Here is a 27,744-nt window from a genome sequence, read left to right on the forward strand (position 1 = left end):
CTGCAGGGCTCCACCACTCTGTCAGTTTCAGTGCCACACTATCTGGCTTGTTTTTTACTCATCCTTGACTTATTACTATGTACAAGGATGTAGCTTTTGGCTAGTGCATGTGAAAGGAACAGTTCCTTTCTTCCTGAGATGTACCTTTGTGGTACCTGGGCCAACTTTATTCCCATTCCTACAAGTACCCATATAGGGTGGTTAGAGATTCACTTTGTACCCAGCATGCTGTCTTGTGTTAAGAACTTCCTGGTATCCCAAGGGCTATCAACACAATCACTATCTTCATGAGTATTTTTTCCCCCCAAGCTCATTATGCCATGCAGCACCAAACTTTTTTTTTTGATTAGAAAAACCTTTGGCTCCATTTTAGAGCAACCAAAAGAAATAGAACACTTCACCTCCAACTGAGAGTACAGAAGCAGAAGTTATCCACGGCCATCTCACTTGATTTCAGTTCTTAAATGTTAGGAATCTCAAAGACATTATCAAAAAGGCATGTTCAGTGGAGACAAATTCAACAGATCTTCGGCCTTTCAGTGACTAGCTGCTGAGCTAATGATAAGGGTCATTAGCCAATCGGAACCATCTTTGAATCCAAGCAGTTTTACCAGCTTTTATTATAAACACCAGCACATTTCAAGTTCCCTCTTTTTGATCACAAATATAGGACTTTTTCTCTTCTCCTCTCAAGTATACAGCATGAGACACAGCGTCTGGGCTCTCCAGCTCTTACAGAAATTTCCTTAGGACAGGTTTAAGGTTAGTATCCATAGCCCACACCCTCAGCCACATCCATTGACACCCGGATGGACAGTTGCATAGGATGCAGATTCCAACAAGGAAGAGGTTGGTACATAGAGTTTTGAATTCCAGGATAACCTGAAAAAGACGTCTCCACTGCCCACGTTAAAAGGCTGCACACTGGCGAGCACCCCCTCTGAGCGTGGGCTTGGAACAGCTTCTCCAGGGCTCCGGCTCCACTTCTGGTTTGAACACATGGCTCAGGAATCCCTCATCAGCAGGGAAGGGGACTCCAAAGAGGACCGCGAATGTGCAAGTTGAGCAGGATGGCAGGTTCTGGAGGCAAGAGGACGGGGCGGAGACGGGGGGTGGGTCAGGGATGCTCGATGCGGCCTTATCTTTACCTGGTTTAGCAAATCCACATAATTAAAAAACCAAGACTCAAAAACTCTGTGCTAATACTACATTGCACCCTTCCAAGTTCTCTGAAGGTTTCCTCAAATTTAGATTCCCAACTCAAGTATGATGTATCCTGAAAATACTTCTGTGAACATTAAGGGCCAAAAAGGAAGCTATTTGGGCCATGATTTCTACAGTTAACACCTCAGTCCCTACCCCTATCAGAAACCACCCCTTTGGCTGGAAGACAGGGATTACAAAAAAGTTCTGGGGGGTGGGGGGAGAGGGAGCAGCAGACCAGGGGTTCCCGCCAGTCCCCTGCTGACGTCCTCCTCTAAGCTGGCTTTGCAATCTTTCTGAGTCACCTTACTCAGTAAGGTCACCCACAGCTGGGCTGGGTGGCAGGATCTGTTCCAGGTGGCACACGGCCTATGGGGGCCTCACTGAGGCCCCACAACACAGGCGGATGGAGGTATCCTCCCTACTGGACAAAGGATTTCGGGGGAGAGGGGGCGTCGGGAGCCACCTGGAGTTCCATGAGCACCCTTTGCATCAGATCTGGGATTTGTGTATAGAAGGGGGAGGGACTGCCTGAAGAAAGGGCAGGAAGCCCTCCCCAAACAGAGAGCTGGCTGCAACAGGAGGAAGGGTGGGGAGACTGGGCCGGAGGCAAAGTGCTGCCTCAGAACCCTGGCGTGGCAGGGACGAAATTCACCTGTGAGCATCCGATCGGCGTGGCTACTGCCAAGCTGCCACCTCAGTCTGGGAAGGAAGGCGACCAGGCTGGGACGCACCCCAGACGCCACCCGCACGGCCACCATGACCGCAGCCCCGGCCTCTCCACTCTACGCGAACAATCAGAACCATGTCTTACAAAGAACAGACTCCAAAAATATATATAAATAAATAAAAACCTTAAACATTCTTACAGGGATCTTAAAGAACAGAATACATATTAAAAACTTCAGTAATTTATATCAATTTTAAGCGATACTTTATATACAATGGGAAAAAAAACACATGCATAGTCCAAATACAATGTTGAAAACAGCATTTTCATAACAAAAAAACCCCGAACACTAAGTGTTAATACCATGTACATGAATTCAAGAAGGACCACCCTTTTTGTCTGTTGCACACAGTTTATTTAACAATATGATATAAGAAATGAGTTGGTACTTTACCATTCTATACAGTGATTGAATCTTCTTCAATTTTCTTATAGTAATTATAGCGCTTGCATGATTTACACTAGAATTGCTTTTCCTCATTTCAAGTTTCACATAGAAGAAAGAAATGAATGCTTCTTCTCTATTAGCATTAGCATGGTCTAAGGAGACTGATCATCCCTATTTTTGTCTAAAACCAGTTTTATCAGAGAAACAAAGCAACAATTTCTACATCTGCAAGACAAGAGTTTGGCTTAAGCCAGCATGTATAGATAGATGTGTGTGGGTGTGTACGTGTGTGCACGCCGGAGTCAATTCCTATCGTCCAGGGTAATACTTGGAGATGCCCACAGAGTTCACTATAGAAAAAAATCTTCCCGCAACGTCAAGACGGTTACCGGGATACATTATAAGATGCATTAATTCAGGAACCAGTTTCCGAATATTATTTTTCTTCTCACTTTCAAACATAAATGTTTAAAGTCTTGAAAATACAAATAAAAAATATGAATATAATGAACTTGTTTTTCCCATTTAAAAAAAGGCATGAGTCACCAGCAATGTCGACAAAAAGAATCCAAACGACCCCTCCCCCCCCAAACAAAAACAAAACGGGGAAAAAAAGAGAGACCAGATATTTAAATCAACTGGTTTTTAACAAAAAAATATATTCTTTGTATTGTTTCTTTAAACATCAATCCACCCTTCCATAGCTTGGAAGTCGCAGTCCCATCTAGGGGTAAAAAGATTAGCCTAGATGCTTGGATTTTCAGTACAAAAGGTCCAAGAACGTGAAAGGGGAAAAAGTGATGCTCTCATAATGCTACAAACCCTCCACAAACTTTTCTAGAGTGTCTCCTGTGGTGTCACCGACCAGAGCCAGTTCACTGGACAGTGCACTCCTACTAGGCGTGTTCAGTTGAGGGAGCATTGCACTCTGTTCGGGGTTCCCCAGGTGTCCCTGATCCATGGAGCTGGCCATAGTGACCGAAAGTCCAGGATGAGGGGAACCAGTCTGGGGAGAGACGTGGTGTGGTGAAGGCTGGGGCTGTATCCGTGGTGACGGGCTGGAATGTGGAGGCTGGGACTGGGGCCGTGGAGACTGGACAGGGGCTGGAGATCGCACCTGGTTACTAAGGGATGTGGCGATCTGCTGGCCAGGGAGATGGGAGGCCTGCGGCTGTCCTGAGAGCATGTGCTGCTGGGGGCTCATGGGGTTAGGTTGGCCCGGGGACCCGATCTGCTGCTTCATCTGCTGCTGCTGCAGAATCCGCTGCTGCAGGGCCTGCTGGATGTTGGGGGTGCTGTCAGCCCCCAGCCCAGGCTGCCCCATCTGGCCAAGCTGTCCCATCTGAGCGGCCATCTGGCCCATGGAGCTGCCCTGGATGGGGAGATGCTGCTGCATGCGCTGCTGCTGCATGGCTGGGGCGTAGCCTCCAGGTCCTTGTGGCTGCTGAAACTGGCTATGCCCGGCCATGCCCCCGGCCATACTGGCGCTGTTTTGCTGCTGCTGCTGCTGCTGCTGCTGCTGTTGCTGCTGCTGCTGTTGCTGCTGCTGCTGTAAGAGCTGTCTCCTCAGCATCTCTCGGTACTGCGGATTCATACTTGCCATGTTGGGGTTGTGGCCTGGGTTCATGATGTTGAGGGCCTGGCCCTGGGGGTTCAGGCCTCCCATTGCCTGCTGCTGCGGAGGCACACCAGGCCGTGGCACGCCAGCTTGCATTGCATTCAGGTTCTGCAAGCCAGGCTGTTGGTGCATGCCGGGCTGGGGCTGCATGCCGGGCTGGGACTGGAGGCCGGGCTGGGGTTGCATGCCGGGCTGACTGGCCACATACTTGGCTGTGCGCTGTTTGATAAAAGCTGCCATGAGCTGTGGGTTGGATTTGAGGATGTTCAACACCTGCTGCTGCTGCTGAGGGGAGCTGGGAGACTTCAGGGTCCGTAGCAAGTCTTGCAGGGCGCTGGGTGAGATGCTCCTGGGCGGCTGTACATTGGGCATCCGCGGCCCAGCCACAGCTGGTTGGGCCTGCATAGACATCACAGGCCTTGGCATACCTGGCATTGGTTGCTGCTGGGGAATGGGTGCCTGCTGCCACTGCCCGGGTGGCATGTTGGGCATAACAGGCCCACTAACCTGGTTGGGCCGGGGCACATTCAGGGCCATCTGGCTTCCAGGGGTCCCCATACCTGTACGCCCTGGGGGCATGCCATTGTTGATATTCACTCGGTATAGGTGGTGCTGCTGCTGGGCCTCACGCTCGATCTGCCGGGCCGCTTCTACCGCTGCAGGTGGGGGCTGGGCAGGGGGAGGGGGGGCCGGCACCTGGTTGGCGGGCTTCCCTGTGGACACTGTTGTAGGAGGCTGAGTCCGGGCCACACTGGGGAAGCCAGCTGGTGACATGCTCACTGGCGAGGGCTGGGGCTGGGGAGGGGGCTGTGGCGTCTGGGGCGTGCTGGGCTGCTGTGTGGGGGTTCCAGGCGGTGCTGAGGTAGGAGAAGGCAAACTCTGCTGAGGCACATTGCGGGTGTTCATCGTGGCCATCCGCCGGCGCATGAGCTGGGCCTGCTGCAGACGGTGCTGAATCTGCTGCTGGCGGAGCTTGTGTTTGATGTTGAGGCAGAAGGGCACAGGGCATTTGTTTTCTTGGCAGTGTTTGGCGTGGTAGCAGCAGAGGGCGATGAGCTGCTTGCACACGGGGCAGCCCCCGTTGGTCTTGCGCTTGCAGCCCTTGGTGTGCTGCACCACCCGCTTCATCTTCTGGCAGGACGGCAGCGAGCAGTTGGCGTTGCGGCACTGGCAGGCGTGCACCAGGGACTGGATGCAGCGCTGGATGCTCAGGCGCCGGGATTCCTGGGGGCTCTTGGACTGTGGCTCGCCCTGGCTGCTGCCCTCATCGTCTAGGCCCAGGCCCCACTTCACCATCTTGTGGGTGTGACTCTTGGTGTTGTAGCAGTTGATACAAAGGTCATAGTCCTGCAGATAAGCAAAGGGAACGGTCAGCAGAAGCACAGGCCCAGCAAGAGTGGTCTGAACTCGGGCCCGAGCCTGCACATGCTTGAACGTAATGTCTGCTAAAGTTTCCAGGCAAAGGACACCGGGGCCTCTTCCTTCCTTGCTTTCTCTGCTATGAGAAAAGCATCAGGACTCTGCCTCATCTCTCCAACACTCACGACATCCAGTGTAGGAGGCCCAGTACATGAAGAGGGAGAGACGCTACAGCCATTCTTCCTAAGCACACCAGGGCATGTGGACTTCATTCCCAAAAGAAAGGGTACACAGTACGCATGGTCTATATTGCACAAGCTAGTTACATGAGCCCAAGCATCTAAGAAATGCTTGCACCTGGAAATTGAGAATGAGTTTGGAGCCCTAGAATTGGGTCTGAAAACCTTGCTCACAGAAAAAGAATCTAGCACCAGCAAATTAGAAAATGGAGAAGGCTGGGGGGAAAAAAGCATTTTAAAGTGGGTGAAGCTGGGTGCTGGTGGCTCCCGCCTGTAATCCTACTACTCAGGAGGCTGAGATCTGAGGATCGCGGTTCAAAGCCAACCCTGGCATGAGACTCTTACATCTCCAATTAACCACCAGAAAACCAGAAGTGGTACTGTGGCTCAAGTAGTGCTCGCCTTGAGCTGAAGAGCTCAGGGACAGCGCCCAGGCCCAGAATTCAAGCCTCACAAACAAGCCAAAAAAAAAAAAAAAAAAGGGAAAAAGAGAAGGCCACAGAGAAAGAGGAGCAGAATTTAGTCTGTCCAGAACAGAAAAGCCCAACACATATCAAAGCCAGTTAACCTCAGCAGAAGCTAGCAATCCAGCCCTTGGGACTCCATTGTGAGTGAATGAAAGGACTAAGACCTGGACCAAAGGTGTGTGACATGCCACTGGGATACAGGGCACCCTGACCCTGAGCTGGGTCACAGGAGAAGGTGAACAGGCAGAAATTCCCAAAGAAGCAGTATTTCAGCAACCCCCTCTGCACTTGCTCCATAGAGTGCGCCTGTTGGTCCCTATAGTCAGACTGCCTCAGCTCAGGGCAGCCAGACCAGATAAGAGCAGGGACACAGACAACAGATCTTTTGCCTCCTGCTTGGCTCCTTAACCTGAGAAGATCAGCACAAATTCTGCTGTGCAAAGATGCCAATTCTGCATCACGGTCATAGATGTTCTGTGGGAATCTGCACCGGTTGCAGATGTGGCAAGAAGGGAGGCCTACCTCACACACGGTACAGTGCCAGCGTGTTTCCACGTGGTGTTTGCACTCGTTGCACGTGTAGACGAAGCGGTCCTGACCCTGGGTGTGCAGCTCCACCAGCATGCACAACGTGGACCACTTGGAGCGGCGCAAGGAAGAGAACTCCCAGTGTTTGTCTCTGGCCAGGGTGAGGAAGGCATCACGTCCATCCATTAGGTCGCAGCTGAGCAGGGGGTCAGGGTCCACGATGGGGGGCAGGGTGTTGATGACAGGTCCAGCATGCAGGTGAATCACAAAGAAGACCTGTAGAGAGGAGGTGCATTAACTCCAAGGGGGCTAGTGCAGGACAGGGCCACTTCTGCCTGTGGAGCAGGAGGGTGGCTGAGCCTGACACCAGCCTGAGGCCCAGGCTCCCCTTGGCTGTATCCAAGTCACATGGTATTACCACACTGGCCAGTTCTGGCTTCTAGCTTCCCGGTGGTCCTCTCTCCACCACACACCCACACAAGGAGCCAAAGGAAAGCCATCTTTGTGCCTTCTGCCTCCTCCTGGGCCCAAAGGATCCCAGCACCTCCTACCCAGCCTGCATGGTTACCTCCTTGTGCTTCTCCATGGTGGCATAGAGCTTCTGGGACAGGTCATTTGACACATTGGGCATACTGGGCTTCTTCTTGTTTGCACGGCTAATGCTGCTTTTATTCTTGTTGGTCTTCTTGTTGTTCTTTTTCTTGGCATTCTTGCTGTCACCCTGACTTCCCTGCAATCACATGCAAGACTGTCAGACAAATGTGCAGATCCCATGCTGTGAGGTGCCAGTGAACCAGCCTAAGTCAAGGAACTTCCAGGTGGACTGCACCTGCACCCAGGCCAGACGTTACCTTCAGAAGGCGTTTAAGGAAAGGTGACAGGGTGGAAGCAGAGTCTATACTTGTATGTCATGTTGCCTTCCCTCTCAAGGGAAAGAATACCCAAGATGCTGGTATCTTAACAAATGGAAGGCAGCAAAATTCTTTTATTGCTCTGTTGTTCCACTGGATACTACACATGCTATGTCCTGTAGCTTTTTCTCTGCCTTGAAGAGGGACCTGAATATACACAGTGTGCGCATGTGTCCAACAGAAGGCATAGGAAAGATGTGCATAGAGAAAAGCTGTGCTGTGTACTCTCTAGGTTCCCCTCAAGAACTACCCCAGGCAGGACATCTTCAGGAACCTGTTTTCCTGCTAAGTCTGCAGGAAAGTCTGTTAGTGCTCCAATTACTGGGCTAAGTCTAAGAGGGCTCACATTTCAGGCCAAATACTCTGATGTTCCTAACTCTGCAAAGAGTTAGGAATTTGGGGGAGAAGAGCTAACCAGATCTATTTCAGCCCAGGCAGGAAAGTCGGTGAGACTCTTCAATGAACCACCAGAAAACTGGAAGTGGTGCTGTGGCTCAAAATGGTAGAGTGTTAGCCTCGAGCAAAAGAGCTCAGGGACAGCACCAAGGCCCTGAGTTCAAGCCCCATAACCACCCCCTTCCCCTAAAAAAAGTTTTTGTTTTTTTTTGGGTACAGAATGGGGGTGGGGGAAGAGGACAGCACTGGAAGTTGAACTCAGGATCTCACCTTTACATTGCTAGCTCTTTCTACATGGGTCACCATTTCGGCTCTGCCTTTGTTTTTTTTGCACTGGCTGGTTTCAAACCTTGGTTCTCAGACCTCAGCTTCCTGAACAGCTAGGATTACAAATGTGAGCCACCAATACCCAGCACCCTCAATATTTTTTGTTTTTCTCATTTGGAACAATAGCCTTTTTCCCTTGGAATTTTACCTTTGCATGTTTGTCTTTGTGATGCCCCCAACCCCTCAAAGTTAAAGTTACACACATGAAGTTACAGAATCTTCACACTTAAAAAAGACTACTATAAGCTTTCCCCATTTCTGTGAAATTGAGAATGACTTTTTTTTTTCCTTTTGGTGCTGGTCCTGGGGCTTGAACTCAGGGCCAGGGTGCTATCCCTCTAAGATTTTGTATTCAAGGCTAGCGGTTGAGCAACAGCTCTGATTCTGGCTTTTTGGTAGTTAATTAAGGCTGCCCAGGCTGGGTATCTGGGTATTCTGGCTGAATCACAATCCTCACATCTCAGTCCTCCTGAGTTATAGGTGTGAGCAACCAAGTATCTGATTTTTAATAGAACAGGAGCATTCCTTTTGTCCCAAAGTTAACCCTGAGTCCTAGGTGTCTCTGAGGAAAGCACATTTTTGCCCATATCTAATTGGACACACACACACACACACACACACACACACACACACACACACACACACACACACACACACACACACACACACACACACACACACACACACACACACACACACACACACACACACACACACACACACACACACACACGTGTCTCCCTGCCAACTTCTTTGTATCCTGCCTTCTGAACAACCACATATAACCAAGTTCCTGGTGCACAGCCAGGGCCGGCTGGGGCACCAGTCCCTTTCTTCCACTGGAGACCAAGTGTTGTCTCACCAGCAGTGTAACCTAGGTACACAGTGTGTGTGACATGAGGCTTCCGATGCTACACTACATTGCTACCAACTCCAGCCCAGCCAAGTCTCATCCAATCTCCTTTGGAGGTATTCCCAAGGATTTCAATGGTAGTATGTCCTCAGCCCATTCTTGTTTTTGGTCAGTCGTGAGGCTTGAACTTTGGGCTTGGCAATGTCCCTGCGCTCTTCAGCTCAAGGCAAGCGCTCTACCGCTTGAGCCACAGTGCCACTTCTGGTTTTCTAGTGGTTTATTAGAGATAAGAGTCTCATGGACTTTCCTGCCCAGGCTGGCTTTGAACTGTGATCCTCAGCTCTCAGCCTTCTGAGTAGCTAGGATTACAGATGTGAGCCACCAGTGCTGGCAGCCTCTCCAAGACTACAGTAGTGGCAGTAGCAACACAGTGATTTCAACCATATATGAGGCTGCTTTAGTTCATGGTTTTTCCTCATATGCTGCCACAAAGACTGCTTCCAAGTTTTGGGACTGCTACCCTCAAAAATTCACTGTAGACTTCCACTGCATTTATAGCTACAACCCAATCTCTACCACCATCCTCTCCTACTCAAGATGGCTTTATCATGCTTTGCAATCCCAACATAACAACAGGAAGGTTTCCCTATATTTTTGGTAGGGATGGGATGGTCCTGTCTCTGTCACTGGCACCTCTGACAGTGCCCTAGACCTCTCTGCTCCTCAGAACTAGCCCATCATCAGAAAAGCCCAGTGTGCAACTACCTATCCCTTCCAATTACTCTTCCTAGAACATAATCCCGGCAGGGGTTCAGTCTGCACTGTCTGGAATACATGGACACTTATCAGTGAACAAGCTGAGTATAAGGCACAAAAAACAGAGGCTGGGAAAGTAGCTCAGTGGTAGAGTGCTTGCTTTAGATGCATGAGCCCCTGGGTACTATTCCTCAGCACCACATAAGTAGAAAAAACCAGAAGTGGCGCTGTGGCTCAAGTGGTAGAGTTCTAGCCTTTAGCTGAAGAGCTGAGGGACAGCGCCCAGGCCCAGAGTTCAGGCCTCACGACCAACAACAACAACAACAACAACAACAACAACAACAAAAGAGGAGGAGGAGCTGCCACAAAAGCCAATAAAGCATGGCAACAGAGAGCCTCCTGCATAAATAACTTGTGCCTACCTCTGTGCCCAGATAGGATCCCTTCCCCTGGCTTTCCTTCCCTTTCCCCCACACTGTCCAGGGAAAATGCCCTTAACCAAGCCCCCAGGCCCTCTTTCTGCTGTGACAACCTGACTATGCGGAGAAAGAACCTAGTGACTTGCACTCTCTTCCCAGTCTGCTACCCCTGCATGGCCTGGGCTGTCCCCCACAGTGCTAGGAAGAAGAAGTAGGGAGACTTGGGGGGAGCTTGCACCTCAGGGGTCTCGCTAGCTGCAGTGCTCTCCTCTTTTTTCCTCTCTTCTTCTTCTTGTTCTAGCTCCTTGATGCTCTCTTCCAACACATTGGGCCAGAAATCTCCTTCAAAATATGGCAGTTCCTTGGCACTTGTAAGCCTGTCTTCATTTGCCTGCTTGAGTATGTCCTGTGAGAAAGCAAAGCACCGAGGTGAGATGAGTATCCACAAGTTCCTGGAGATCTTACCCATGGGCCACCAGCTCCAGTGCACGCACTGATGGTGCTGCTCCAATCGATGGCATAAATGCTTCTCCATTTTCTTTTTTTCTGCAGAGCTGAAGACCAAACTTAGGGCCTTGTACTGTCTGCACAAGTACTAAATCCCCAACCCTTCCATTTTCACTCTAGGTTTAGGCTTCTGCCTAAACTTAAGCCACTTTCAGCTTTTTGAGTCTCACAGACTTTTCTGCTGAGGCTGGCTTCAAACTGTGGTCCTCAGATCTCAGCCTTTTGAGTAGCTAGGATTACAGGTGTGAGCCACCAGCCCAGCAGTTTTTGATTTCTAATCCCTGTAGATGAATCCAATTATAAAGCATGTGACAGCAAGAGAAAAACACACAGATGTCTACTTAGCTGCAAAAAGCCATGTTCCTTTAGGATGGAGTACCTTGTAGTCATGAATGATCCGCTCTGCAAATGCTTTGTCCAGCATCTTCTTGTACCACTCCTGTAGTCGTTTTGGTTTTGGGATTTTTTGATCAGGGGGGTGACAGTGGAAGATGTAGTCGTCTCCTTCACTTGGGGGACAGGCCCATATGTGCCCTGTTACATACCTACAGGACAAACACACAAGCCAGAAGTATCAATGAATTGTGCTTTACTTTCAAGGAATTACAGCTGAAGAACAGGAGCCAAACACAGGACAGAAATATGAGGAAAAAAGAAAACAAGGGTTTCAAACCAGTAGAATTTGTGTGTGTGTGGGGGGGGGGGGGGGGGTTGGTCCTGGGGCTTGAACTCAGGGCCTGGGTGCTGTCCGTCAGCTCTTCAGCTCAAGGTGAGCACTCTACCACTTGAGCCACAGCACCACTTCCAGTTTTCTGGTGGGTTTTATTGGAGATCAGTCTCACAGACTTGCCTGCCCGGGCTGGCATTGAACCGTGATCCTCAGATCTCAGCCTCCTGAGTAGGTAGGATTACAGGTGTGAGCCACTGACACCCAGCTCAATATAATCTTTTATTGCTTTCAACTTTAACCCTGGCAACTAGCTGAAGTATTTTGCTCTCAAAAGTACACACACAACTGGAAAGTTGGCTCAGTGGTAGAGTGCTTGCTTTGCATGCACGAGGCCCTGGGTTTGATTCCTTAGCATCACATAAGCAGAAAAAAGCCGAAGTGGTGCTGTGGCTCAAGTGGTAGGGAGCCTTGAGCTGAAGAGCTGAGGGACAGGCCCCAGGCCTAGAGTTCAGGCCCCATGACTGAAAAAAAAAAAGTAAAAATTAGCCAGGCACTGGTGGCTCACGCCTGTAATCCTAGCTACTCAGGAGTCTGAGATCTGAGGATCACAGTTCAAAGCCCTGGGCAGGAAAGTCTGTATGACTCTTATCTCCAATAAACCACTAGAAAACTGAAGTGGCGCTGTGGCTCAAGTGGTAGAACATTCTCCTTGAGCTGAAGAGCACAGGGACAGTGCCCAAGCCCAGAGTTCAAGCCCCACAACTGACCCAAAAAAAAAAAAAAAAAAAAAAAAAAAGTACACACAGGTTGGGGTTGACATCAGAGATGACCCCTGACCTCATCAAAGAGCCTGTGAGCTAACTCACTGGCTCATCAAGGCAACACAAGGAAGTTCTGTCTAAGTGAAGCGCTGAATTTCTTCCTGATTTCCTCCTGTACACTGGAAAAACAGTTCCGTTGAATATCTCTCTTTTGAGGGTTAACAAGAAATCTCATTCACTCTGTTCAAGACACTTCGATCAAATATAACACATTTTCATGTTTGAGAAAGGAATGCAACTCATTTGCAGCTTATACTGTATCTTCCCAGGACTGGGCATAAGTTGGTCTGTATTTGGAGAGGGTCTCTCAGGGAACGTCTGATCTTTATGTTAGAAATAAAAATACATAAAACTTCAAATGAAGGGCTGGGAATGTGGCTTAGTGGTAGAGTGTTTGCCTAGCATGCATGAAGCCCAGGGTTTGATTTCTCAGTATCACATAAACAAAAAAAGCTGGAAGTAGCACTGTGGCTCAAGTGATAGAGTGCTAGGGGGACAGTGTCCAGGCTCTGAGTTCAAGCCCTAGGACTGGCAAAAACCAAAACCAAAACCAAAACCGAAACCGAAACCGAAACCAACCAACCAAGTTAAAACCAAAACCAAACCCAACAAAATCCTTTAAGTGAAAAGACTACCACACACAGACACACAGACACACACACACATACCACCCCTTATTCCATAAAATAAACAGAGAGAAAAAGATAGTATAACTTACCCCAATTTCTTCACATATTCCAGGTATCCAATAAGGATCTCATGGTAAACGGCTGTCCGGAGGCAACGTGGCCGGAAGAAATGAATACTGTCCAGATAAGATATGTACACACGCCTGTAGGTGGGGTGGAGGTATCACTTTTAATACACAGTTATCTTTTAAACTTGAAGCCAAATACCAGCATCCAAACAGCCACCAGAAATAAGTTTTGATAATGGTTATAGTGGCCACCCAACAGGAAGTGATAAAACCCCAATCACAGTCCCATCCACCGAACAAGTTAACAGCAATCATTTTGTTGGCCACAGAATGGCCCAACACACTCCCAAGAGAGCCAAAGGAAGGCTCAGGGAAAATGGGAGAAAAGTCACTTCCAGGAACCTTTCACCTCTATTTTGGATGGAACCTGAACAGGGCAGAAATATTACCTGAACAAGTACATCCAGCTGTCCCACCCCCATGTCTGTTCCCTATAGTAATCTGCTTTGATAACAAAAAGCAAGACTAAAGCCACATATACTCAGAGCAGAAACGTGTCATCAAGACCCTTCATCTAAGCTGGGTGCTGGTGGCTTACACCTGTAATCCTAGCAACTCAGGAGGCTGAGATCTGAGGATCGCAGTTCAAAGCCAACCCAGGCATGAGACTCTTACATCTCCAATTTACCACCAGAAAACTAGAAGTGGTGCTGTGGCTCAAGTGGTAGAGTGCTCTCCTTGAGCTGAAGAGCTGAGGGACAGGGCTCAAGTTCAGAGTTCAAGCCACACAACTGACCAAAAAAAAAAAAAAAAAGGACCATTTCCCATTCAGTCAATGGTAAACAAAGTTAAGTGGTTTGGTTAGTTAATTGTGGCTTACTTTAATCTAGTAATGAAGAATGAAGTATACAGTTCCTCTAAAATCCCTAAGCTTTGGTCTGTTCATTCCCAAGAAACTGAATGACATGCACTCAGAAGAGAGATAGACTACTACCTTGTATTTGGTGGGGGACAGTCAGAGCCATATTCCTGTACATGCATTCCAAAAAAGCACACATCCACTCCATCAATTTCCTCAAAAGCAAAAAGTGCTTTGGTTCGATATGGGAAAGATTCCGACATTTCCCCTGAATCCACAAACCTGAAATGAAATGCAGAGAAAGGGTTGAAATGTCATTGTTTAAAGGTATAGAATAACTACAGCTCAGTCACCTCTCGGGATGATGACCAGAGTGCAGACTCAGAGCTGTGCTCCAGTTCTTCCTCATTCTCAGACCTGGGAATCATACATTCAGGCTGGCTGCATGTGCTAACTGCCATGAAGCCTACTTAGCCCTGCAGAGATGGGTACGGGGATTGTTCCCCCTGCATTCTAGGAAGAGAGCACACAAACCGTGACTTCATCCCAGGCTTGACCTCCACAGTCTTGTCTGAGCTGGCGACTACTCTGACAAAAACTTCTCCGGCTTCAGGATGATTTTGACGTCGCAAAAACTTGTTCACTCGGTCTTCCAAGTGGTTTCCTAATCGTGTGGTCTGCAGTCCTAGGAAGTCCGGAAGTAGGGAGAAGGCTTAGAAAGGGATGCTGGAACTTGGGCCCCAATCTTTCTGCACAGTGCCTTTTTCAAGAACTATTCAAGAACTACTTATGAAAGAAAGTGGACTATGGGATCCCGGACACTTTGCCTCTGAGAAAAAAATGTCTGCCCAGATTTACCTTTCTTCTTATTTTTTATTTTGTTGTGTGTGTGGTCTTGAGGCTTGAACTCAGGGCCTTGTGCTCATGGCTGGCACTCACTCTACCACCTGACCCATGCCTCTAGTTCCTTTCTGTCTTTTTCCCAGATCTGACAATCTTGTAAGACTAGGCCAGAGGAAAGCAGGCTGTGCCCTCCTCCTCCTTGCCTTTTGCTTTTGACCCCAGGACCTGGGAGGCTGGGAAGCAGCCTCTAAAAGAAGAAGTCTTCTTTGTTCTATAGGGCTAGTAAGGTGGCTCGTTGGTAGAATGCTTGCTTCGCATGCATGAGGCCCTGGGTTTGATTCTTCAGCACCACATAAGCAGAAAAAGCCGGAAGTGGTACTGTGGCTTAAGTGGTAGAGCGCTAGCCTTGAGCTGAAGAGCTGAGGGGCAGTGCCCAGGCCCAGAGTTCAAGCCCCACCACTGGGGAAAAAAAAAAAAAAAGACTTGTTCTAGCTCTGCTTGGGTAAGTAAAAGCCTCTATGGGGCAGGCCAGTTTCCCAACTGTCTCCCACAAATGTCACTGGCTTCCCATTACAGAACTATACTTTAGAAGCTCTAACAGTAACAGGTCATGGTACACCCTCTGGGAGACAGCTTAAGTGCAATTCACAACAGAGTCACCTCCTAGCACTGACTAGCCTAAAACAGCAAAGAACATTCCAGGGCCAACAAATCAAGCACCAGCTTAAAAACTACTAGTGGCTTTTGTTTTTTTATTTTTTTGGTCATGGGACTTGAACTCTGGGCCTGGGTGATGTCCCTCAGCTCTTCAGCTCAGGGCATGTGCTCTATCACTTGAGCCACAGAGCCACTTCCGGTTTTCTGAGTAGTTTATTGGAGATAAGAGTCTCACAGCCTTTCCTGCCTGGGCTGGCTTTGAGCTACTATCCTCAGATCTCAGCCTCCTGAGTAGCTAGGATGACAGGCGTGAGCCCGGCTACTTGTGGCTTTATGAGCACACCAGTCACCTGGAGAGAGGCCGAAAAGACTAATAAGGATCAGTCTCAGCCAGTTTCAGATGGCTTGTCCTGGGCTGGCTGCTCAACTCTTCCTACCTATCTAGGGACAGCCCCAGGTAACCATGACAAGTGTTAACAGAGGGTTAACACGTTAGTCACAGCGCGGTGCAGGTGGCTCATGCCTGTCATCCTATCTACTCAGGAGGCTGAGATCTGAGGATAGCAGTTCAAAGCCAGCCAGGGCAGGAAAGCCCATGAGACTCTCATCTCCAATTAACTACCAGGTCAGAACCCAGGCCCAGAGTTTGAGCCCCACGAACAACAAAACACCCCTTACACCCCCCCAAAAAAAAGTTAGCCACAGTACAGAGAACTCCTATACAAGGGAAAGACTAGATGAATTTTTTTTGGGGTGGGGGAAGGGAAGAGATGTGTATGTGTATATGAGAGAGAGAGATAGGGGTTTGAACTCAGTGTCTCATGTTTGCTAGACTGTGGCTCTACCATTTGAGCCATGCCTCAAATCCTGTTTTTGCTGTTTATTTTTGAGATAGGGTCTCACTTCCCACTTCAGTGTGCATATCTGAGTCAGCATTTGCCTATTTTAGGCTTTCCGTCATTTCTTAGACGGATGTCATATGTCATGATGTACAGATTCTCTGGCTGTGGGAAGAAGTCTCACATGCTTTTCTGCCCAGGACAGCCTAGAACATCGATCCTCCCAATCCCAGACCCTCACATAGGTTTGAGATGACAAGATAAACTCTACTGAAACCAGCAACAGGTTTGAAGGGATCTCTTGAACTTTTCTGCCCAGGTTATCCTGGAACCATTCCCTGGATCTCAGCCTCCTAAGTAACTTAGATTACATATGTAAAGGCATCAGTGCTTGGAGTGAGATGGAATTTTTTTTGGCTGGTCATGGGGCTTGAATTCTGAGCCTGGGCGCTGTCCCTTAGCTTTTCAGCTCAAGGCTAGCGCTCTACCACTTGAATCACAGCACTACTTCCAGCTTTTTCTGCTTATGTGGTGCTGAGGAATCAAACCCAGGGCCTCATGCATGCAAGACAAGTGCTCTACCACTGAGCCACTTTCCCAGCCCGAGATGGAATTTTTTAATGGCCTCAAACACAGTAATGAAATTTTGAATAGACTTTAAAAGTAGTTTTCTTCTTTATTCACTTTAAATCTTTTTCTACCTTAATGAGGAATATAAGAAGTAAATTTGGCTGGGAATGTGGCTTAATGGAAGAGTACTTGCCTAGCATGCATAAAGCCCTGGGTTTGATTCCTCAACAACATATAAATAGAAAAAGCCAGAAGTGGCACTGTGGCTCAAGTGGTAGAGTGCCAGCCTTGAGCAAAAGCAGCTCAGGGACAGTGCCCAGGCCCTAAATTCAAGCCCCATGACTGGGGGGGGGGGGGGGGGGGGGAAGGTAAATTTATTTGGGATTTTAGAAGACTCCTAATTCCTTTAAACAAATCTAGATTTCATTTTTCTGTAAGAAACATACTAATCATGGTGCTTTCCTGGGGGTACGTATTCCATTAATAAAGGAGATTTTAAAAGAAAAAATATAAAAAACAACCTATAGAAAAATAATCTGTAAGCGTATCAAAATAAGGTGATGGACACCCACATGTCCCAGGCTAGGTAACCGTTCCGAGAAGCACAGATGTGGGTGCACAGGGTCTCATGGGGGCACACATCACCTCTGTGCTGAAACCCCTGAAGAAAATCTTCAAGTTCCCTTTAAGAAGTGGTTTCCAAGCCTGGCAGTGGTGGCTTACATCTGTAATCTTAGCTAAACAGGAGGCTGAGATCTGAAGATGACGGTTCCAAACCATCCTGGGCAAAAAAAATTTCATGTAGCTCTTATCTCCAATAAACTACTTAGAAAAAGCTGGAAGTGGTACTATGGCTCAACCTTGAGCAAAAGAAGCTTGGGGACAGTGCCTAGGTCCTGAGTTCAAGCCCCAGGACTAGCAAAAAAAAAATAAACAAATAAAAGTGGTTTCCAATTCAGATCCATGGCGGTCCTCCTGGGGCCCTGCAGCCACAGTATTTTCATCTGTGTGGGGCTTGACTTCCTTACAGTTTACCTTCAAAGCTTTCATTCAAAATACGGCATGATCATACAAGCTGGCTTTCATGTAAGGATCCAAATGATTTAACCCGAAAGAAAACAACTTATAGGTGAAAGCCTTTGATAACTAAGCTCAAACCACATGTTGAGAGGTACCAAAAGAAGACAGAAAAATCTATACAAGTTTTAAGATGCGCAGTCCAAGAAACAGAAAGCTTCTATAAACTTACTCTTAGCACTAAATTTGTTTTCTTTTCGAGGTCTGCCAGTTTTCTTCAAGCAGTTGTCACACACAAAGCTGCAAAACAAATAATGGGTGTGATCAGTTATGTACTCCACAGTGTCTGTTGCCACACCAATGCCACATTAAAATACTTCACTGGCAGTTAAATTACATTATTGTAAAAAGAATAAAAAGCCAGACAGCTTTGATCCTGCAATTTCTTTTTTCTTTTGTTTTTTTTTTGGGTCCGGTCATGGGGCCTGAACTCTGGGCCTGGGCGCTGTCCCTCAGTTCTTCAGCTCAAGGCTAGTGCTCTACCACTTGAGCCACAGTGCCACTTCCGGCTTTTTGCTTTTTGCTTATGTGGTGCTGAGGAATCGAACCCAGGGCCTCTGGCATGCAAGGCAAGTGCTCTACCACTGAGCCACCTTCCCAGCCCCAGATCCTGCAATTTCTAAAGCAAGCAAACACTTAAGATTTAAATTTAGAATCAACTGCCATCTTCCTTAATTGCTGAATTCATTTTTTTTTGGTCAGTCATGGGGCCTATACATTGGGCCTGGGCGCTGTCCCTCAGCTCTTCAGCTCAAGGCTATCACTCTAGAGCCACTAGAGCCACAGCGCCACTTCCAGCTTTTTTTTTTTCTGCTTATGTGGTGCTGAGAAATCAAACCCATGGCCTCATGCATGCAAGGCAAACACTCTACCACTGAGCCACTTTCCCAGTCCTAATTGCTGAATTCTTGCTGACAAGAATGAACAAGACCCAGCCACCATCGACACCTTGTCTGTGGTTCTGTGCTGAACAGCTCTCCTTTCCCCTGGGATCCCAGGAAAGTTACTCACCCTGAAGGCCAAATGATGTCATAGTGCAAAACACAAATCTGATGCATCTTCCGACCACACTCCTTACAATCGACAAAACTGGAAGACAAGAAAGTGCAGTCTTACACAGTGTCACACAGATGCAAGTCTATGCAAGAACTTGAATATTCTCTGGGTCACTTTTTCTTTGGGGGTTAGTTGGAGATAAGAGGCTCAGAGACTTTTCTGCCTGGGATGGCTTTGAATTGCAATCCTCAAATGTCAGCCTCCTGAGTAGGTATGGTTACAGGCTCGAGCCAGCAGCACCCAGCTCTGGGTCACTCTTGACTACCTCTGACATTTACTATTGCTCTACAAAAAGAGGTCAAGACAATTTCTATAGAAAGAAATATCGATTTTCCTTTCTGTTTTTTTGGAGACAGGGTCTTGTTATGTAGCCCAGGCTGGCCTTGAACTTGTTATCCTACTGCTACAGCTTCCCAAGTGCTGAGGTTACACGCATGTACCACCAAGCACAGCCAGTCTTTCTCTTTATTTGTACAATTGCTTAATCCTCCCCCACCCCCCAATCTCTCTCTTGCAACCAGTAGCAAAAGTTTACTTTTGGTGCCATTCCTAGGGCTGGTGTTGTCCCTAAGCCTTATCTATCTGCTCAAGGCTGGTGCTCTACCACTTGAACCACAGGTCCACTTCCGGCTTTCTGGAGATAAGAGTCCCATGGACTTTGCTGCCCAGACTGGCTTTGAACTATGATCCCCAGATCTCAGCTTCCTTAGTAGCTAGGATTACAGGCATAAGCCACCTGTACCCTGCTATAATAGCAATTTTTAAAGTTTCACAGCCAGGAACCAGAGGCTTAGTCCTGTAATTCTAGCTGCCCAGGAAGCTAAGATCTGAGAGGCTGTGAGACTCTTTTTGTCTGTTGTGGGGTTTGAACTCTGGGCTTGGGCACTATCCCTCAGCTCTTTAGCTCAAGGCAAGCATGCTACCTCTTGAGCCACAGTGCTACTTCCCGTTTTCTAGTGGTTTACTGGAGATAAGAGTCTCATGGACTTTCCTGCCTGGGCTGGTTTTGAACTGTGATCCTCAGATCTCAGCCTCCTGAGTAGCTAGGATTACAGGTGCGAGCCACTGGCACCCGGCCGTGAGACTCTTATCTCTAATAAACCACCAGAAAACTGGAAGTGGCGCTGTAGCTCAAGTGGTAGAGTGCTCGCCTTGAGCTGAAGAGCTGAGGGACAGCGCCCAGGCCCAGAGTTCAAGCCTCATGACTGACCAAAAAAAAAAAGGCTGGAAGTGGAGCTGTGGCTTGAGTAGTAGAACATCAGCCTTGAGCACAAAAGATAAAGGATAGCTCCTAGGCCTTAAATTCAAGCTCCAGGACACACACACACACACACACACACACACACACACACACACACACACACACACACACACACACACACACACACACACACACACACACACACACACACACACACACACACACACACACACACACACACACACACACACACACAATTTACTGATAGCTGGTGCTAGTGGCACACGCCTGTAATCCTAGCTACTCAGAAGGCTAAAATCTGAGGATCATGGTTCAGAGCCAGATTGGCCCTAAAAGACTCTTGTTCAGGGCAGTGCCCGGGCCATGAGTTCAAACCAGGACTGGCGCCCCCAAAAAAGCAAATACAAAATTACTATAATGAAGGTATATTTCACAGTCCAGGAATTCTGACCTTACTACACATTCTTTTTTTTTGGGTCCGGTCGTGGGGCCTGAACTCTGGGCCTGGGCGCTGTCCCTCAGCTCTTCAGCTCAAGGCTAGCCCTCTACCACTTGAGCCACAGTGCCACTTCCGGCTTTTTTCTTATGTGGTGCTGAGGAATTGAGCCCAGGGCCTCAAGCATGCAAGGCAAGCACTCTACCACTGAGCCACCTTCCCAGCCCCCTTACTACACATTCTTAAGTCCCATACTTTCTCTAGGTGATTTCACACAGAATGACTCAGGAGACACAGAACAATTCCTTCTGTGTTATAACCACGTGCTCTTATCTCTCAATTATTTTTAGGAAACAGACAAAAAGCTGACAGGTAATGACAGCCCCATCAGGCCTGAGGCACAGGAAACAAATGCCTGATCCAAGTCACAGAAGGTGGATGGCATATTTGAATACAGTGGTGCAGCAGGAAAGGGCCTGTATACTCCCACAGAACCATTCTCTATACTGCTCTGAAAAGCACACATGGAGCCCACAACTGGGCTCCATGCCCCCAGGAGCTGCCAGAGACCCCCACCATGTCAAGAAACTAAGGAAGTCAAACTTTCAACACATTTGGCTCACTGACTTACCCCCACTGTAACATCTTGGGGAGGCTTAGGGCACCAGAAAATATTGTGGCTCAAAGTCTTCTGTCATATGACCCAAGCTCTTGCTAGTAATTACTGTCTAGTGGGACTATACATGCTGTCCAAGCCTACAGTCACATGTTCCTTAACCCAACTGCTGTCTTTGTTCATGTGGAAGAGAAGACACCCAACACTGAATATCATGTGTTCTTTCATTCCTTTGTGTCTAGAATGTTGTCCTTCTCCCTAGTAACTGCTTCTAAAGGAGTGTCATCTTTTCCAGGAAGCCGAGTGGTGATACTATTGCCATGCTAGGGACCTTCATCTCTAGACCCTCATCTCTAGAAACACTCATGCTGTGCTTCCTGTTGTCTGCACTGACTCATCTGCCACGCCTATCAGACCAAAGGAACCTCTTTATTCTACTGCTTGGCATCCAATATGTATTCGAATATATTTGAAACTGAAAAGTGAACATAAGACACTAACAAGCCATGCAAGGGAAGAAGATAATGTAAAAAGAGGTGGAAGATCCAGAACAATCCTCAGGTTTATTAAAGGTGCAGGTGGGTGCTTGGGAACGTCTCCGTAAGGGCTAACATTTCACAAGTTGTTTAACATAATCATGCACCTGGACTCCAGCAGTAGTGAAGACAAAACTAGGCTTCCAAATATAGCCTGTGGGGATGCAGTCTTTTCTACAGCACTTGACCTCTGCAGAGCAAGGAAGCTGGATGTCAAGGGGGGGCAGGACCTCCTTCTAAGCCTTGGGCGTACCTCAAATGTCTCAATCCATATTTCCCAGACAGCCACTATAGCTGGAGCCTGTACTCACTAAGCAGCAGCCCCAGACAGATGTCTATTTTCAGAGCAGAAAACAGTGGGTATCACTAGGCCCTAGTCTTTCCAGAAGCTCAAACTTTAGAAATGTAACATTCTCATTACCAAAGAATGGTGGCAAGGACATGGACTCATATTTTGTGTTTTTAGGAAGTGTTTTCTTTCTGACACGTCCTGTGAAAGGACATCAGCTGTAGAGAAGCCTGTGGCTTCTCTACAGAAATTCTAGAGAGGTTCGATGAAACCAAGACACCCATTTAAGCTTTCCATTGTTAAAATAATTGGAGAATACGTAACAGAGATATCTATATTTGAATTTAAAAAAATCTATAAGACAACTTCACAAAAGAAATCCCTCAGGGTAATGTACTGTTACTGAATTCTCCTACAATCCCCGCATAAGGAGTAACTTTCCTGATCTGAAACCAAAATTAAAAGAATATATATAGATATATATATATATATACTCACGGTTCAGGGTCTAAGGTGTCATTTTTCTTCTTTTCAAATTGATCCTTGGAAATTGTCCTTTTTTTAATTAAAAAGAAAGGCAAATATAATCAGCTAAAATTTATTTGTTGAGTATAAATGGCTTGTTGGAATATTCTATAACTGGTTCTTTAGATAAATTATGATCAGCTGCAATCTAAAATATATGTAAATGACAATGAATATGTGTAATTCTACAGAAAGCACTACCAGTTATCACTCAATATATACTATTAGTTTATTACCCACATATTTTCTTTCTTAGAAAACATCCAACTGCTACCAGCTTTACCAGATTTAATTAAGACTAGTCTATGCTAGCAAACTTGTTGAGATTCAATCATGTTCATTTTCACTTAAGTCCATATATAATGACTGATGACAGATAATGGCAAAACCACAATTAAGTTACAATATTTCACAGTATAGCAAGGTTCAACATATGCTTAAGGATACTGTCCAAATGCTGAAAGGGCTGGGCTTTTAGGTTTAATGTACTGTCTTTTTGTTATGATAGGTGTACATATGAATTACTTCTGATTTATAGAATTACAGAATTTAAAAAATCTTAACTGATACACAAACACATTAAAAGTTATATAAATTAATGGGGCAGGGAAATCATGTAATATTCAATATATGTACATTTTGTATCATGCTTAAATCAGGTTAGTATTTTTATCTCATCAAACATTCACCATTTCCTTGGGGTAAAAACTTTTTTAAAAAGTTTCAGAATGTGGGCTTTTTTTAAGGAAATTTTTTTCTGGCCTTTTGAAGAATGTATGTAAATGCTAACTATAGCCACACCACAACTTTTGCTCCTGTCTAATCATAACCTAGTACCTACTGGTTAACCACTCCCCACTCCTTCCCCGTACAATCTAGTTATTAATCACTTTTTTCTTTGGGGCGGGGGGTGCCAGCCAGTCCTGGGGCTTGAACTCTGGGCCTAGGTGCTGTCCCTGAGCTTCTCTTGCTCAAGGTGAGCGCTCTACCACTTAAGCCACAGTGCCACTTTTGGCTTTTTTGAGTTTATTGGCAGTAAGAGTCCCAAAGACTTTCCAGCCTGGGTTGGCTTTGAACCATGATCCTCAAATCTCAGCCTCCTGAGTACCTAGGGTTACAGGTGTGAGCCACCAGTACCTGACTTTTATCGTATTATTAAACCAAGGAATAGAGACAACAAGAGAACTAAAAATAAATGGAATAAGCAGAATTTTAGTCTGTGGTCTGAATAATGGCAACCGAATGATAGCAGAAGTGCGCATAATGCTGACACCTCTGGGCCAGAGTCTTCTTCCTGCCTTTGGGGTACAGCAACTTGTGGCCAGAAGCAATGGAGACTGGAGAAAAGAGAACCACAAAACACTGGAAGGCTGAGGCAGATGTGGGCCGGTGGGCTTCTTGGGTGTTTTAAACATATAAATGAGTCAACCATTTGTGGTTTTCCAATTTCTTTCCATGCTTTCTGGGTATTCTACTGTCACAGGTAACTAACCGTAAGAGGCTAAGCATTGGGAAGAAAAGGTTAACTCAGTGCAGGATGAATTAAATCCATGCCTGTCCTACCTTGATTCAAGTAAGCAACAGTCCAACCACCAATAAAGAAATATTTGCACTTTAGGTCAGAAAACAGGGACAGTGAATCCCGGAATCATACTAACCTGCATTAGCTTAGCCACTTAAAGGGATGGAGGTTTGGGGGCTGGGAAGGTGGCTCAGTGGTAGAGCGCTCGCCTTGCATGCTCAAAGCCCTGGGCTCAATTCCTCAGCACCACATAAGAAAAAAGCCAGAAGTGGCACTGTGGCTCAAGTGGTAGAGAGCTAGCCTTGAGCTGAAGAGCTGAGGGACAGCGCCCAGGCCCAGAGTTCAGGCCCCACGACCGGACCCAAAACAAAAACAAAAACAAAAAAAAAGAGGTTTACAGTGGAGAAAAACTCCAAAATAAAGGATAGGGTATGAATACAAAACTCATTTTTAGCTACTGCCATTTCTGTGAGTAGTTGTCGGGTGTGAAGGGGAAAGTTTCGATTTCCTGCCGTGTGAGTGGAGGGCATCAGGAGAGAGCACTGTTTTATTCTATGGACGGGTTCGCATGCAGCAGCGCAGGCCCCCCTGAAACTCACCATCCTCTTGCCTCGCCTTCCTGAGATGGAAGGCGAAAGACATCTTTTTCTTACTTTTCTTTAAACATTTTTTTTCATTGTTAACATAAAGGTGCTGTACAAAGGAGTTACAGTTACGTAAGTCACACAGAGTCCATTTCTTTTTGGACAATGTCACTCCTTCCCTCACACTAATCTCTTTTGTTTGACGGTGCTGGTCGTTTGAACTCTGGACCATGTGCTTGCTAGACAGGTTCCCTAACAATTGAGCTATATCCCACCCCCTTCACTATTTTATTTATTTATATATATGTCTTTTCTTCTTTCATACTGGGGATCAAACCCAGGACACTTGCAAGGTAAGCACTTTGGGAACAAGGTGTTGCATTTATGCTCAGACCAGACTGAACCAAGACTTTTCTATTTATAATTTCCAATTCTCCAATGGGAGTGACCTGTGTTACTCTTCCCAATTTTTTTTTTTTTGGGGTCCGGTCGTGGGGCCTAAACTCTGGGCCTGGGCACTGTCCCTCAGCTCTTCTGCTCAAGGCTAGTGCTTTATCACTTGAGCCACAGCGCCACTTCCAGCTTTTTTTTTCTGCTCATGTGGTGCTGAGGAATGGAACCCAGGGCCTCATGCATGCAAGGCAAGAGCTCTACCACTGACTGAGCCACCTTCCCAGCCCACTCTTTCCAATTTTTTGATGGTTGAGATGAGGCCTTGTAAACTTTTTTCCTTTTGCCCAGGCGGGTCTAAAACCACTATCTTCCCAATATTAGCCTACCAAGTAGCTAAGAGACTACAGTGACTAGTTAAAATGCAATTTTTTAAAAAGACAGGAAATGTCGAGACAGAGCACTGAATCTAGTGGAGGTTATAGTACCTTTGCCTTGAATGGAGAAGAATGCAGAGGTGGCAGTGCTGTTTGGCTAAGGCACCTCTATCTTTGAGGATGTCTATACACATACCCACATTTATATTAAATGTGCATATAGTTAGTGTAAAAAACACTACACAAAAGTCACACCCTTTAGTCATGGACAATAGGGAAATATGACAAGATGGTACTTACGTCTGTGGTTGTGAAGGGTCGTCACCCAGGGTCACATTCTCGCCCTGGATCTCTGTGAAACACTTCTCACAGAAATGATACCTGTCAGCAAGAAGGCCATACTTGGGTGAACTGGTCCATCATAACACACAGCCACCCAAGCAACGAAGCCACCAATCAGAGCAGGGCAGAGCACCACGACGAAGGGGGGGCGTTGTTGGTTGATTGATGGGTCAGTGAGGACAATGAAAGGAACAGGAAGCAGGTGGGGAAGGGGAGGATTAGAGAACAGGGAGGGGAACAAATAGCACAGACATAGAGGTAAGACGCAAACACCAGACAACACAGAGCAGAAAGCCAAGGCAAAGCATTGATTAGCATTCGGTCTCACTGCACGCGTCACAGGCCATCATCACTAACAATGACAGGCTTGGTCCAACTCCAAGATGCGAATGTTCTCAAGGAGTTGTTAATACTACGATTGCATAGAGCCTAAATTTAGGAATCTCAATTTTGTTATAAAGTCAAATATAACGCCAGAGTTTGAGAAGGAAATTTTAACTTTGAACGAAACAGTCTGACAAAAAGCCTTTAAAAAGCAATTTAAACTGCAATAGCTTTATTTTTCAGAATGGAAATTTATGCTTCACAGCAATTCAGAGATTCTATTTCAGTATTAAGCCAGATCTTTAAATGTGGTAATGCTGAGTACTCAGAACTGGTTTTAATTTTTTCCTGTTATTTTTATCATGATAATCACTCAGTTAATTGTGTTATAATACAAATGAAACCAAATCCACATTCTAGACAAACACTTAACAGAAATGCAGTCAGGGTCAGAGACTTTCCAGCCATTTATTAATAAAAAAATTATAGAGAAAAATTGATATATTGTAAAAGCAATATTGTATAAACAATACAATATATGCAAATCCATGAAAATCTAAAGGAGTGTTAAAATTAACTTCTAAGCTTTGATTTGAATTTTGGTACTGGGACCAATCATTAATCTTGTTTTTTTGTTTTTGGCCAGTCCTGGTGCTTGAACTCAGGGTCTAGGCACTGTCCCTGAGCTTTTTTGCCCAAGGCTAGCACTCTGCCACATGAGCCACAGCACCACTTCTGGCTTTTTCTATTTATATGGGACTGAGGAATTGAACCCAGGGCTTCATGCATGTGAGGCAAGCACTCTACCACTAAGCCACATTCCAGCCCCATTCATCAATTTTGAGATACTTAGTGAATGACTTTTCTGATTTGGTGACAATCCAAGTTAAGTAAATTTAGAGCTGATTTTTAAATGGCACAATCTGCATTTGAGAAATTATCCATCACCCCAATTTCTTACATGATAATAAAATAGAGCCTGGGCTCATGCTGTTAAGTAAGAACAGTTAAAATAAAACTATTAAATGTTTGGAAAGGACATGAATGGAAAAAAATCAACAAAAAACGTAGGCAAATGCTGCATAAACAAGATGAGCACACAATACTGCAAACAAGCCGAATGAAGGTGAACTGCACAAGCAAGAAAGAGAAGCGCAAGGAAGCGACGGCAGCACAACAAAATGCGGTTTTAGTGCTCAAAACTATGGCTACAGGATGCTGAGAAGGATTAGTACTGCAGACACCAACAGGATGCAGAGCGCCACACTGAGCCCCGTGCCACCTCAGACCCCCTTGCATGGGCGGGACCCCCGCAGAGCGAGCCCCAGTACTACTCTGTACCCTGGCACAGGGTGAACTGCGCAGAAGGAATCCCTGGACAAAGGGTGAGCAGCAGCAGCTGCAGACTCGCTCGCTCGCTCATTCACTCACTTGCTCACTGGCTCACTCACTCGCTTATTCACTTGCTTGCTCGCTTGCTCACTCATTCACTTACTTACTTGCTTGCTTGCTCGCTCACGCACTCACTCAGCTACAGACTGAATCATGGGCTACTAAGTGAAAACCCCCACACATTTTAGTTTGAATCTTAACATATTGAGCATCTTGTCTGCTATGTTTCACTAACCAACACACATACAGTAACTTTAAAGCATCAAACTACAGATCATGTACAACATGTCCAGATTAACCAATTTTTCATCTTCAGTTGATAAAAACAGGGCATACTATGAATTCAATCAATAAATTCTACTGAAATTAAAAACTGACTAGGAACAGATTGACATGGTT

General features: G+C 46.5%; 1 protein-coding gene across 1 annotated transcript in view; it reads right to left on the bottom strand.

Annotated features, from left to right (window-relative positions):
* Positions 1-590: 590 nt before the first annotated feature.
* LOC138825499 (histone lysine acetyltransferase CREBBP-like) overlaps positions 591-27,744 on the bottom strand; it is a 130,790-nt gene continuing 103,636 nt past the window's right edge. The window contains exons 20-31 of the mRNA XM_070020143.1: positions 25,588-25,668; positions 22,388-22,444; positions 18,746-18,823; positions 17,907-17,974; positions 14,283-14,433; positions 13,884-14,030; positions 12,911-13,024; positions 11,081-11,246; positions 10,433-10,600; positions 7,101-7,262; positions 6,527-6,808; positions 591-5,286 (exon numbers count right to left, since the gene is read on the bottom strand). Coding sequence (XP_069876244.1) covers positions 3,136-5,286; positions 6,527-6,808; positions 7,101-7,262; positions 10,433-10,600; positions 11,081-11,246; positions 12,911-13,024; positions 13,884-14,030; positions 14,283-14,433; positions 17,907-17,974; positions 18,746-18,823; positions 22,388-22,444; positions 25,588-25,668 — 3,625 coding nt within the window. The 3' untranslated portion in view covers positions 591-3,135. The remainder of the gene's footprint in view (positions 5,287-6,526; positions 6,809-7,100; positions 7,263-10,432; positions 10,601-11,080; positions 11,247-12,910; positions 13,025-13,883; positions 14,031-14,282; positions 14,434-17,906; positions 17,975-18,745; positions 18,824-22,387; positions 22,445-25,587; positions 25,669-27,744) is intronic.

Source organism: Dipodomys merriami, unplaced genomic scaffold (genome assembly GCF_024711535.1).
Source record: "Dipodomys merriami isolate MVZ:Mamm:240054 unplaced genomic scaffold, mDipMer1.0.p SCAF_137, whole genome shotgun sequence".
NCBI lineage: Eukaryota > Metazoa > Chordata > Mammalia > Rodentia > Heteromyidae > Dipodomys > Dipodomys merriami.